General features: G+C 36.9%; 1 protein-coding gene across 1 annotated transcript in view; it reads right to left on the bottom strand.

The window, feature by feature from the left end:
• Positions 1–14,693, bottom strand: part of ABCC9 (ATP binding cassette subfamily C member 9) — a 129,440-nt gene that overhangs the window by 98,037 nt on the left and 16,710 nt on the right. The window contains 3 exon segments of the mRNA XM_017888598.1: positions 2,557–2,664; positions 7,628–7,736; positions 14,140–14,282. Coding sequence (XP_017744087.1) covers positions 2,557–2,664; positions 7,628–7,736; positions 14,140–14,282 — 360 coding nt within the window.

Genomic DNA, 14,693 nt, shown 5'->3' with positions numbered 1-14,693 from the left:
TTTTTTTGAGACGGCGTCTTGCTCTGTCCTCCAGGCTGGAGTGCAGTGGTGCCATCTCGGTTCACTGAAAGCTCTGCCTCCCGGGTTCACGCCATTTCCCTGCCTCCCTGCCTCGGCCTCCTGAGTAGCTGGGACTACAGGTGTCTGCCACCACACCCGGCTAATTGATTGCATTTTTAGTAGAGACGGGTTTCACCATGTCAGCCAGGATGGTCTCGATCTCCTGACCTCGTGATCCACCCACCTCGGTCTCCCAAAGTGCTAGAACCACAGGCATGAGCCACGATGCCTGGCCAAGAATTTTTAAAGAGGAGAAGGACAAACAACCTGTTAATTCACAAAAGAGAAATCCAAACCCAAACCCCAGTGGCCATTTTCATAAATATATCTTTATCGCAAGTTGTCTGACCTCATTTGTAATGAGAAAATGCAAATAAAACCACAGCAAGATACAGTTGCATCTCTCCCAGCACATAACACTTGGCAAAAAAAAAGAAAAAAAAAGAAAAAAGAAAAGCATTTTTTTAAGTGAAGATGTAGAACAACTGGAACTCTCAGTCACTTCTGGTGAAAGTATAAACTGGCACCATCACTTTGGAAAGTAGTTTGCCATTATCTAGGAAGGCTGAGGATGCACATACCGTATAACTCAGCAACTGTTCACAATAGCCCCAAACTGAAAAACACCCAACAGCCCATCAAAAGTAGAACAGATAATTAACTTCTGGTATATTTATACAATAGAACAATTTATACAATAGAACAGCAATAAGAGTGAATGAATTGTGGTTACAGCAGTATGGATGAATTACACATACATAATGTTGAGCAAAAGAAGCAACACACACACATACACACATATTTACACTTTTAAGAAACTAAAATATGTTTTAGGGATGCGTGCATAGCAAGAATAATCAAGGAAATGATGACTGTAAGAGTCGGGGTGGCAATTATATCTCAGGGGAAATATGTAAGAAGACAGCAGATACATGTGTTGCTGCATTTTCTGAGGGAGCTGATATAAACACGTACTTCTCCGAAGTATGTAGTATTTCACATTAAAAACATTTCAAAAAATAAATACATTATTACCAATTTGTGAGCTTTCGCCATAAATAAAAAATTAATTTGGGCTTGAAAGTGAGCCTGAAACTGCGGAGGCCATTCAGAAGCACAGCAAAGTCGGAGCCACTGATAAGCAGCTATTTTTCTAATGCATGAATGGTCAGTTTTGGAAAAGAAATCATAATAGTCTCTCTTTTTTCTTTCAAAATGAAAATTAATGAAACACATGGAAAAGACATATTTTTAGATTCCTACTATAGTGAACAGAAAACGTCAATTAAAAACTGGCCCTGTTTTTTATTCACCAATACATTAGTTGTTATCTGGGCATTGTGGGAAACAACAGCATAGAGGACCCTTTCCAATCTCTCATTCCTTATCTTTTCATAGCCCCTAGTTCACACTCTGCCTGACCATTATAATTGCCTAGGAACACCACACACACACACACACACACACACACACTTTTTTTAAAGCTTTGTAGGTGATTCTAACGCATAACCAAAGTCAAGAATCACTAGAACTCTCTTTAAAATTCGCATGTGACATATCCTTTTAACCCCAAAACAACCACACTAAAATGGCATGTCCACCTCAAGATGGGCAAACCATGGCTCAGTGAGGCATAGTAATGTGCCCAAACATCACACGTTAAGTTAGTGGAAAAGGGAGGGCTAGCACTAGCTTGTTCCATTCAATCACAGGTTTGTTCCCATTATGAAGCGGCTATTGTGGGAAGGTATTGTGTCAGGTGTTAAGGAGAGAGAGACCTAAACATAGCTCTTGGCTCTGCTATACACCCCATTCTGAGCCTCCCCGTCTCTCTGACTGGCCTAGGCTGTGCAGAGGAATTGGATATCCTCCAATAGCCAATGCAGCCAGTTTGCTAAGTTTCCAGGACTCTGGCAGCTCCCACGGATGGAGGCCCTTGTCTGCTGCTGGCAGCTATTCCAGTTCCTGCACAACACTGACCACTCCCTCTTATCCCCAACTCTAGGTTGCCTGTTCTGCCTTAACTTAAGCGCAACGCCTGGGGAGAGTCCAAATAGCCAAATTTGAAATGAGATCAAGGGCAGTACCGGGAAACTGGTGAATTCATACACTAGTCTGAGTCTTCCCTGATTGAAAACAATGACTATCTAATTTATATTCCTAAAATAATGTTGGTATTCTCCATGAATCAATTTATTTGGTTGATAAACATAGGAATACCAGAAAAAAATACATGCGACACTAGCTTCTCAAGCAGATTCAGAAGAAAGGCACATTCTCTGGTTATTGAAATGTGCTGCTGGAGCAAAAATTGTGTCTGGGAGATGAGGAAGAACTGAAAACTAAAACTCAGATTTTTTAAAAAATGTTGTTAGGATTAATGACAACTGTAAAAAGAATTTAAAGGCACAATTTAGGACACTTTCACAGAACTTCGCCATAAAGTAGGAACATAAATGTATCTATTCATGTAAGAATCCAGGAAATAAAAATAACCTTTATTGCGATGTCCTCTGTTTCTGTGGGACGTAGACGCCGTGTTGATTGCTCATAGCTGTCCAGGTGATATCTTCCAGGCTGTTTCCTGTTTATAGTTTTTGGCTGCTGCATTCCAAATGGAAAAGAATACAAGTTGAAGCTTTATTTAAAAAATGAGGTTTTACCGAACATTTACTCACATTGCTAAGTTCCAAGAAAAAGAAACAAGTGGATGTCTATTTTAATTATTTCAATGACTCCTTCATAAAATAAAAGAAAAATTCTTAAGTTATAGTTAAACCTCATTCACATGCCTCTTAAGAAAATATGAAAATAGGATACTTGCAAATGATGGAAGTTAAAGTACAGAGTCCCATGATCTTTCTCCAGTGATATGGATGGATTATCTTTCTGCAGTGGTATGGATAATCTTTTTGGATAATATTTCTCCAGTGATATTTGGATAATATTTCTCCAGTGGTGTTAAAAGGTGATCAGATTAACTCAGGTCAAACTAACTCAGGTCAAACTAGACTATCATATGGTTTGGCTGTCGTGAGAGAGACCCAGTGGGAGGTAATTGAATCATGGATGGGGGGGCCTTTTCCCGTGCTGTTCTCGTGATAGTGAGTAAGTCTCAGGAGATCTGATGGTTTTAAATAGGGAGTTCCCCTGCACACGCTCTCATGTCTGCCACCATATAAGATGTACCTTTGCTTCTTCTTTGCCTTCCACCATGATTGTGAGGCCTCCCCAGTCATGTGGAACTGTGAGTCCATTAAACCTCTTTCCTTTATAAATTACCCAGTCTCAGGTATGTCTTTATTAGCAGTGTAAGAATAGACTAATACAGCTATCAGGCTTGTAAATGTTCCACCAGTACATTATTGATTATTCTCTGAATCATGAGGAGTTTTAATCTGATACACTCACATAAATCAGATTGAGCTGCACAGCACCCAGCATCTGCTATGGATTGACAAAAGCATAAAGATCTAGAATTTTTGCCCAAAGATATTACAGTGTTTCATCAGGAGATCCATAAGTCTTATAGAATGATCTAGTCTGTCTCCAATGTTATAGCCCTATTCCTAGTCAACGGACTAAAATATCCATTATAAAGAGGATGCCGGCTGAGATGTGACAGTCTTCACATATTTAAGGTGAATGTAAGTCATACCTAGAAATCTGTCATTCTCTAATTTTTTAGTTCAGTTTCACACAGAGATAAGTGGCTAATGAGAAGGTGGAATATTTAGCTCATAAACCTCTAATCTGGAAAAATTTCAAAACTCAAAATTTCTTCCAGAAACATATTGAGTCAGTATTTCAACATAAATAATTAACCTTTTTTTTTTTTGAAACTGAGTCGTACTCTGTCACCCAGGCTGGAGTGCAGTGGCATGAGCACATCTCACTGCAGCCTTGACCTCCCAGGCTCAAGTGATCCTCCCACCTCAGCCTCCTGAGAAGCTGAGACTACAGGTGCATTTGCCACCATGCCTGGCTAACTTATCTACTATTTGTGCAGACAGGTTCTCCCTATGTTGCCCAGGTTGGTCTCAAACACCTGGATACAAGCAATCCGCCCATCTCAGTTTCCCAGAGTGCTGGGACTATAGGTATGAACCAATGCACTCAGCCATAATTGTCTTCCTACACAAATACCTTATAGAGACTATGAAGGCTAAGTAATAATATACTTTAAACTGTTAAGTTACCTAGAAAAGCAAAGGATTCTAGAATTGTGAACTTTGTTGGTTTTGGGGTTTTTTTTTGGCCTGGAACTGCAGGTTTAGCTTTTGAAAATCCACTGGGTGCTACCATGGGAATTAGGAATGTCCTCAAATAATCAGTAATTTAATCCAAACAAGATATTGCTCTTCCAATTTCCATCAACTGGTGTATCAAGAGAACACCCAAACTATCAAATAGTACATTGCTAGGGTACATGCCAATAAATACACAAATTAAAAAGCCACTGAAAAGATTAGAAAGTAAGACACTAGCAGTGGTTCTGTCACACAGAAAATACTAATATATTTTGACTTAACACAAAGAGAAAGAGGAGGAGAGTATGTTCATGAACTTTATTTTAGTTTTATTTTTCCTTCTCACAGCCCTCACAAATACTCCTGGAAGTACACTGCATGAGAGGTTGTAGAAAGCCACTATCCTTTAGGCTAAGTATATTTTCCATACAAAATAGATCTACACCTACATATAAAATGTACTGTCTTCTAGAGTCTTTCATTCTGTAACATTATTGTCCCCACAGGTCCAAAAGAAATGACTTCATGCCCTTCACAAAACTAAGAAGAGGGTGGGAAGAGTAGATGTGTTGACAGAGATTTGAGTCGAAGTTCCACAGATGTAATATGAAGAGACTTTGGCCCTAGACTGTCACTAATTCTCCATGGAGGTTCTACAGCCAAAACCACTGAACTCTAAGTTTTTACAGAATACATAGTATCTTAAGCGCTCTCAAGAAGGAGTTTCCATTAGTGTTATTTTCAAACACACAACTTTTTTCACTCCATTTTAAAAAGTTTGTCATTTGTGGTTTGGCCCCTCAGCAGTGATGAATAACCCTGAAAGACATCAAGAAGTCCAGTCTGGTTTCAATAACCCTGAAGACGTTGGATGCATTTGAAGGGGATTCTTTTTTTCTTTCCAAAACCTTTTCTCAGTTCAATTTTTCTTCTATGCCACATCTCATACAAAAAAAATTCTTCAGATTTCCCTAACTCCATGAACTTGACCTTCTATATCCCATTTCTTGAGGTCATCTCATTCTGCTCATCCCCATATCTCTGAAAGATTAAGTTCCTTGGTAGTCTAGGACCATCCAAAGAGTGACAAGACTGGTTCTAATCAAATATTTGACCCCCTATTGCCTAAAAGTTTAGACACTCTTTAATATTTTTGTCTTTGTGTCCATGTCCACACAATAACAAACAAACACTTTGAGGCATTGTTCCCCCAGCGTATATAAGCATGGTGGTGGTCCCTTCTCAGACAAAATCATACCTGTTCAGTAAAACAACTTACCAGAAACTTAAAAAACAAAAACAAAAACAGACAAACAAACAAACAAACATGCTCCAGAACAGCAGAAGGAAATAAGACTAAATATAGCTACATGATTGCCTTAACTATTTTTAGCAGTTTTAAACATGATGTAAAAAATATATAATATAGATTGATTTCCTGGCAAAAGCTTTCCAAATTCCAATCAGTTCCAGTCAGGAGATTGAATATACATTTGTGTTGGTTCACACAAATGGTAAATATATTCATATTTTTTCTAATAGTAACAATTATAACTAATGTTAACTTATGACTCACTGTGGAATAATGCTTTTCTACTTTGTGAAATATATTAATTTTTAAAAATTTCTTCAGAATTTTTTAGACACTTCCTTCAAGAAAATTGTATAATCCAGTCATTGATTTAAGTATTATCTAATGGCTGGTGACTCTTAAATTTATATCTCCAAAGCTTATGTCTCTTCTTGGGTTAAGAAGTATATCAAAATTTGCATGTGCAAAATGTACCTCTTGATTCTACCTCAACAGCTATATCATCTACCCAGAAGTCAAGCCAATAACCTAGGATTCTTCCTTGAATCCTCTTTCTCCCTCATCTCCTCCATCCAATCTACCGGCAAGTCTTCATCAGCTCAACCTCTAAAGTGTACACTGACTTTGATCTCCTTTTTTCACAATATCCACTGCAACTGGACCAAAAGCTCTAATTCTAACCGTCATCCTCTCCTGCCTATATTATTATAATGACTTCTTTAGTGATCTATGTGTTTTACTCTTTGTCCTCCATTGACTTTCCTCTACACAGAAAACAACAACATATAAATGAAATTATATTAAAAATATAAATGAAATTATATTACTCCCTACCTTGAAACCTTCCAGTAATTTCCTATTGCATGTCAATAAAATCTAAATGCTTTCCATGGCTTACAGGGGCTCTCAATCATTGTTCTCACATCATCTCATCTTTCTCTTCTTTACCAGGCTCCAACCACAGTACCCCTCTGTTCCTTGAATACACCAAATTAATTCCTACCTCAAGATCTTTGCATCTGCTAGTTCTCCTGAGTGGAATACTCTTTTTCCATAACTTTTCAGGAAAGGTACCTATTTTTTTATTCAGGTCTTGGCTCAAATGCTGGATCTCCAGACGGGCCTTCTTGGAAATGACCACCCTGTTTCAAGTACCCAATTCACTCTCTAATGTCCTCTTTTATTTTCTTCACACAGTGAAACTATGTTATTGTTTTAATTTGCTTATCAATTCCTGTGACAGGAAGGATCTCACATGTCTTGTTCATTGCTACAACCCTAAGTCTTGGCACAAAGCACAGGTCAGCCAAAAAATCTAAAAACACAGGCGTATATTTAAAAAAGCTTATTCATATTACATGTAATGCACGACAAAATAATATTGACTATGTTTATAGATTTTATGTAGACACTAAGTAAATATTTGCATCATGGATAAATGAACTGGACTACAACTTACAAGATTCAAGTTTTAATTCTAGCTCTACCACTTAGTAATCTTACGACTTTATTTAAGCCTCATGACATGCAAAATAAGAAGAGCTGGAAAATAAAAAAAGAGACAATGTAATGTAATTCAACTGGAAAATAAAAAGAGACAATGTAATATATTAAGTGGAAAAAAAGATAAAATGCATCAGAAAATATGTTTTAAACTATAAAGTGTAGTATAGCTAAACGGTATTATAAGAAAATGGTGCATGAGTCATGAACTTATTTTATGTTATTTTAATATAAATTTGGAGTAACAAAACTCTCAATTTCCTTTTGAATTAAACATGTATTATCTCTTAGGATAATTTTTTTCTGGATTTATAAAGACAAGCCTTATACATTTGTCTATTGATTTTAGACTCGTGAGGTTGTACAGAAGCAAGTGGCAATTTTCTTCACATGGGTTAAAACTGAAGTTTATAATCTCTTATAATCTCACTCATATTAATCTGTCCATTCTGCTGAGACTGTCCTCTATTCATAACTTCCATAACAAAAATAAAGCACTTACAACTCCAGTGTGCTTCTTACAGGACTCAAAAGGAAGTGAACCTTCACCAGTTCGCCAACTGTCATCACCAATCTCATCACTCAAGAGAAACTCATTCAGCTTTTGAACACTGCAAAAAAGCAACAAACACAGAATAAGAGTCAACCATAAAACCACCACCAACAAAATGCTACCTAAATAACAATTTTAACACACATTATTATGGTGAGTACGATGCCTGCGAGAGTCATTTTTCAAGACCAACTGGGAATTCACCTACATCGACCAAACATCCTAAATTGCCAAGGACAGGGGGACTTCCAGGACATGGGACTTTCAGTGCTAAAACCAGAAAAATGTCAGAAAAGTCAGGACCACTTGTCACCCTAATTTCAACACAACCTTCTGTGCATTTTTTTTGCAATTATATTCCTTGTCAAAAACAGTGACGTTGTTTAGGAACTTGGAACAGGGTGGTTAAAAATAACACCAATGAGGAAATTCCTGTTAGTATTCTAATTTTACAAATGATGGGGAGGTGATGTACAGAGAAGCTAAGTAACCTGCCTAAAACCATTTAGCATGTAACATGCAGATCTGGAATCCTTGGCCACTGTGTATCTTGCTTAAGCACTGTGTATTATTCACATTTTCTGAAGCTGGCAAGGAGAGGGGCCTCTAGAGTCTTGCTGCTCAAAAGTTTCAGCCAAGAACCAGCAGCATCAACATCAACTGGGAGCTTATTAAAAACAGAAAATCTCAGCCCTGCCTCCAAATAAGAATCATGTTATGCATTTGACCAACACCCAGAGGCGCTTCACAAGCACCTCTAGAGAGGCCCTGCTCTAGAAGACTGGTTTGCAAACATTCTTTACTGTAACCTCCTTAGGCTGGGCACAAGACTCCTTGGCTCATCCACTCTACCCATTCTAACTTTCTCAAACCAGTGTCATAGGATCAGGATCAAAAATAAATAAGTAAAACAAAGAAAACAATAATGTGGTTTGTAAACATCATCCTAGAAATAAAATAACATACAGAAGGAAATTCAATGAAGTTGCAAAGGAAAAGAAGTGTTCCTTTTGGCAAGCTAGGATGCAGCAAGTGGAAAAAGTTGCTTGGTACGTGCAGCAGCAACTACAGGGGAGGGGAGGTATTGCCTTTGATAGAAAACTAGAAAATGTATGTATGAAATAAATGGTTTCTTTTTTAAAAATTTTATTTGAACTTGTAGTCAAGTTCCACCAGACAAGTCTTCAGAACTTGTTTCTTGTGACACAATAACAAAATGAGAAAAAAGTAAATTTAATTTAGTCTGCTGCCTATGATCTTTAAGCGTTTTGGCTTTGCATTCATTAGAAACACGAAGGAAGACGAAAATCCATTGAGCCAATCTATTAGCTGTCAAATTGCACTTCCAGGGAACTAAAAGAGGTAAATGTTTAGGAAGAGCTTCAGTTTGTACACTTTCTTTGAGTCTTTGACAGCAAAGTCTGACCACATAGACTTGAAAAACAGTGTTATAAATGGCTTATGAAACATTATTTTATTCCTCTTAAATGGCAGTTATTTCATCCCCACTTATATAGATTGTAATTGTCATTCTGTTCTTATGTTTTGAAAAGACTTGATTTTAAGAAATGCAGCTCTGTCAAAGGAATACCTTTAAACAGTCTCACACTATTTCTCCGCACAAAAAAGAAAGTTGAGCAGCCAGGCTCGTTTGCCTTTATAACTCCAAATCTAACAATGCCTGGCACATATCGTTCAAGGAATGTTTGTTGAATAAATCAAAGAAGAGATAAACCAATGATTCAGACATTAAGTAAGGTCGGTTGGTTCAATTCTCCATTCCCATTTCTAGTATAGATACGAATCACTAATCTTTCCAATGTAGCCTCAAAGCTTTTATGGAATAAATGAGCCCCACTCTTCCTGAGCATTGGAAGCAACAATCCCTGACCTTGGTTGGGAATGGGGACGACATTCTTTCTTCATAACTTCCCACTTTGAAACATCAATGACAAGGACCACCAATGGATGCCAATACTAACCCATCTGTTAGTATTACTTACTTCCCTTCCTTTCCCACGTCCCCAGTCATTCTAGACTCTCTGGCTGAGGATCTCCGGCGCTGCCGTTTTGTCATTGTTGTCGTTTGTTCCGTGTCTATCTCTCCCTCTAGACTGTGAACTCTTTAACAGCAAAGATTTTCATCTTTAGAATCTATCCCAATACCTAAAATATAGCATGGTAATTCCTCAAGAAATGCCCAATGAAATAATAAATGGGTAATACAAAAAGCATTTTCTATTCGTATGAGGTCCTTTCAGAAATCACAGAGGTAAAACAATTATGGAAAATGCACAAATCCTGACCAAGTGTGAAGTAATTTCCACCATGCTTCCAGGTTTATATTTTTAAAATGCAAATCTGTGCATGTAACAACCTGCTTCTTAAAGTCACAAATGGCATCCAGTTGCCTTTCAGCATCTTTAGCATCATCTAAAAGCTGCTCAGGAGTTTACTCTCCAGCTTCATGCCCTGATAATTCCCACATCAGAACCCTTCCTCCAATGACACTGAACTACTTTCAATCTCCTGAAGATACCAAGGTTTCTCACCTACTTACCCACCTCTTCCCCTTGAATATACTGCTCCCTCTGTTAAAACACATTTTACATGTTTTTCTCCAGCTTTCCAAGTCTTACCTATTTTTAAGGATTCTACGAAAGAGCCACCACCTCCTTTAAATGTTTACTGACCGCATAGTTTCCCTTCTCTCTCAAAAAGCTTCAAGGATGCCCATTATAGGCCATAGCATTCTGTGTATAGCTTTATAACACCATAACCCATCATATGGTAATTAGTTTCCCTTCCTCGTCTCTCTAACTAGGCTGTGGACTCCCTGCAGATTTCAGCCTGTCTTTATCTTTGGAATTCTTAATGCCTAGCAATGTACCTGTATCAATAAATGAATGCACATCCACAGAAGATGCTCTGAGGCAGGGGGTGGAGATGAGTAAAATGGTGGTAAGATGGTAAAATGGAGATTTGTAACATACCTAAAATATTTAGGCCACATGGTGGGTACTTTTTATGTATTATCTTGTTTAATTTTCTCAACCACCATAAGCAGGTAACATTATCGTGCCATTTGACAAGTGAGGAAGCTGAGCTACAGAGACACTAAATCATGTTTGAGGTCACACAATGAGTATTTCCTGGCAGTGCTAGGATTTGAAAGCAGGTATATTTTATACCAATCAATTTGCTACCCTGCCTCTACCACCTTTCTAAATCAGTATTTTACTATTTTCTCATTTGTTTAGACCATTCACAAAAATATTTAAGGTCTTACACTTTGGGTGGGTAGACACAGCTTAAGTACCCTGGACAAGTGCTATATTAATTGGGAAAACGGACTTTGTTGCCAGCAGTCACATGGGTTTTTTTTTTTTTTTTTTTGTAGGAATTATAAAATTTTGTAAACTGAAATACAAAGACCAGGCCAACGTATATGCTTTATGATAAATATCAATAACAATTTACTTGACTGAAGGTAATACAGTGGACAAGTCATGCATACATTCCTTTGGGAGGTACATGAGAGCAAAGATATAAAGTATTTCCCAACAAAGTGACGGATTTGTTTTTCTCTTGGTAAATAACCTCTTCAGACATAGGTATTGAATTGTGTATCAAACACAATGTATAGAAACCTAAGCTCAAATTATTTATAAAGGACATAACATATTGTTTTCAAAAGAGCAAAACACATATATTATTTCCTTACAAATAAAGCAAAGTGGAGAAGTGAGGCAAGTCTCCTAAAAAAGAAATCTCTCTTCTTTGAGCATTTTATTATTTTAGATAATAGTTACTTTTCATTTTTCTGTTTTTTGAAAGTAAACAAGAACACTTCATCATAAAATGTCCAGAAAAATCAAATGGTGTGGGGTGCTGGGAGGTGTGAGGAGACAATCTGAATCACACCTGCCTCATTCTTCCATTTTATGAGATATATACAGGTCTCAGTCATCGAATGCCATGAAGACAACTTTGGCTAATAACCCAAACCTTTTTCAAAGAAAGCATAGAATTATTTTGGAACCGAGAATTGAACATGGTATGAAATTTTCCTCCAGTAGAGAAGTTTACAAGTCCCTTACATGCATATATAACACAAGCTTGAGAGTGTGCTTTATCCCATTCTAACCCACCAAGTTTCTAAATGTATTTAAGAGAGCAGTGAGGGACTTAGAATTTCCACAGTTCCTGAAGAGGAGATTTCAAAATCAGCTGACCAAAGTCTCCGATTATAAACAGGCTGCTCAACTCACTGTGGGCCAACTGGCACTAAAGGTTGGTCACGGGTTCCCAGGCACAGAAGAAAATGCTCTAAGTCCAGTCAACACTGGGAGAGCACTTATTTGGGTTCCCAGAACTAGCACACAGTGGGAAAAAGGATTAATGTTCTCTGTGGACCAGCCATCTCTGTAGGACCTGCAATTCAACCACTGAAACTCATTTGAGAGAATCAGGCTTTTATAAGCAGATTTTGTTTGGCCTATGGCTTGGGAAATCTGGAACTGAGCCCTGAAAAAAGACTGGTCTTTATCAAACTGGCAAATATCTTTTCCATGAGATGTGCAAAAGGGAGAGTGCTATGCAGAAATATACAGGGATACCCATTCTCCACTGTACTAGGATTTACTACCACAGAATTATATACCACGGATTGGAGGGACACCCCTAGATTGTTTTGTTTTTTAATCAACTCAAAGTCCTTTTAATGTTCGGTAACCTCCTGATTTCAGAGATGTTATCTATTGCAAGTTATCAACTGCTTTCTACCTCCACTTGTAGTATAAAGTCAAATTCCAAATAAAAGTGCAACCATGAAAGGGACAGTTGTTGAGTGGAGAAAATGAAAATAAGGACCAAAATAGCAGACTCTGGCCATTTATCAATTTTATTGTTTGAAGTAGCTTCTCTTCCAGATCACTGCCTAATTTGGAAGTGGGGCTACAAAAAGTAGTCAGGGATATGGACAAGTGTTTCAGAAGGCAGAACAATAAGAAAATGAGGGCAGATGTGGCTAGAAGGCTTGAGCTTTAGACACTAACAGCTCTAGAACTGGTTGTTAATGGTATGTCTCAGAGGTTGACATTGAAACTATATTACACTATCATATTCTGTAAGAATTTGGCTTATAAGATGATTTATATGCATTTTAATTTTATTTGGCATTAAGCCATTGTTAAGCCAGTGCAAACTATTGGCTTAAAGCTGAAGATTCTGGTATTTTGAATAATAAAGTCTAGTTTTCTCAGTAATATATAGACTCTAGCAAAATTATCTCATTTTAAAAGTCTCACAAATGATGTTCTATGTTTCCGTCAATTGCAACATGATACTTCATATATTTAAAGGCTCAATTTTCTAATTTTTCTTCAATATTGCAACATCTTGGCATTTCTTTCAAAAGCCAGATATAAATATGATAATGACTGTTTACAAAGCATTCTGAGGTTTTATAGGTTTATAAAGAGCATATATCTAAAATGAAAATTCCTTTTAAGACAGCCTTATTAATGGGGCATAAGACATATAGACTATGGTATAGGCAGTGTATCATCTAGTTTGGTAACATTTATATAAGTAAAAGTGGTGGAAAAATTGTCTTATCATATCACATCTATTTTTATAGTTGTGCATTATGAGAAATTATAAAGAGACAAAAATCTGCACTGGTTGGAAACACTATAGAAGCATATTTAAATGAGCAAAATACAAAATGGTTTTACAATTCTTACCATTTTCAGAGACTTTAAGCCTGGATTTTTTTCCAGATTAAACTAAAATTAAAATAGTAAATGTGATGATGTGAACATTCTCTGTCACTATTGTTGCCAATATAAACTGGCACAGTTTTAGTGGAAAACATTATGGCTGTATTCATTTTAAAATCTTAAAAATGTGTGCCCTCTTTGACCTACTACCACTTCAGTGGAAAGCAACATATTCATCAAGGACCTCAAAAATGTGCATATTATTAAAACTAGTATCCTCACTTCTAGAAATCCAACCTGAGAAAATCATCAGAGAAAAGTTTAAAGACAAACAGAGATGTGTGAACTTCCATGTTATTGTTAGGGAGAAAACAGAACCATTCTAAATGTTCAATAAAAAGGTAATCATTAAATAAATTAGAATATTTCCAACATAGAATATTACAGTCAGTAAACATGGCGTATTATAAAACTTAAATGAGGGGAGAATAATTTAAAAAAAGTTTAATCAGGAGACAAACGCTAGATAAATTTAAAATTTTGTTTTGAAATAATTATTTTTACATGAAATAAATAAAAGACTGAAAAGTAGCATACCATAATTTTTAACAATGGTTATCTCCTGCTGGTGATTTTAATGTTCTTTTTTATATTTTTTCAAATACTCCCATTAGCACACATAGCACACATCATGTCTATTATCAATAAGCAAAAAATGTCAAACACTTCAGTGCATACCTTATGATGGCTTTGACTGCAAATCTCACCACTGTGGAAAGCAGGAACAGTGGTGTGACCAGGATGTGGAAGAGAGACAGTGAAGCAAAGGCCTCTGCAGGTTTCAGATTGTTTCCACTGGCATACGCATGGGTCACAAACGTCTGTGCAAAGAAAGGAGTTCTTTAGAGAAAGCTGGAAAAAGTTTGACACATGCGTACATTCACTCTTATCTGAAAAACCTAACATATTCTGCTACGCCAGTATGTCCATTGTAACTATGATAACAATGACTTCATCCAAAACTCCCTAATTAAAACAATACTTGCTTTTGGTGAGTCCTGAAAGGTTTACCTGCAATTATGGTGGCAAACTTATGAGAAAGTTAGAAAAAAATTCTACTTACAGATTACATAATTGACTCTGTCAGTTACTAAGTAGGAGTAAAGGGGTAGAGAACCCAGAGTTTTTGACAACCAGTCAAGCCCTTTCCAAGCAATACTAAATATTCCAGGAGAAAAAATAATATTCTCTTGTTTTGGGGTCCTCACTGTGGATCTTTACTAAAACTGTCA

Source organism: Rhinopithecus bieti, unplaced genomic scaffold, assembly GCF_001698545.2.
Source record: "Rhinopithecus bieti isolate Rb0 unplaced genomic scaffold, ASM169854v2 scaffold_15769, whole genome shotgun sequence".
Classification (NCBI taxonomy): domain Eukaryota; kingdom Metazoa; phylum Chordata; class Mammalia; order Primates; family Cercopithecidae; genus Rhinopithecus; species Rhinopithecus bieti.
This window is presented reverse-complemented; position numbering and strand designations above follow the sequence as displayed.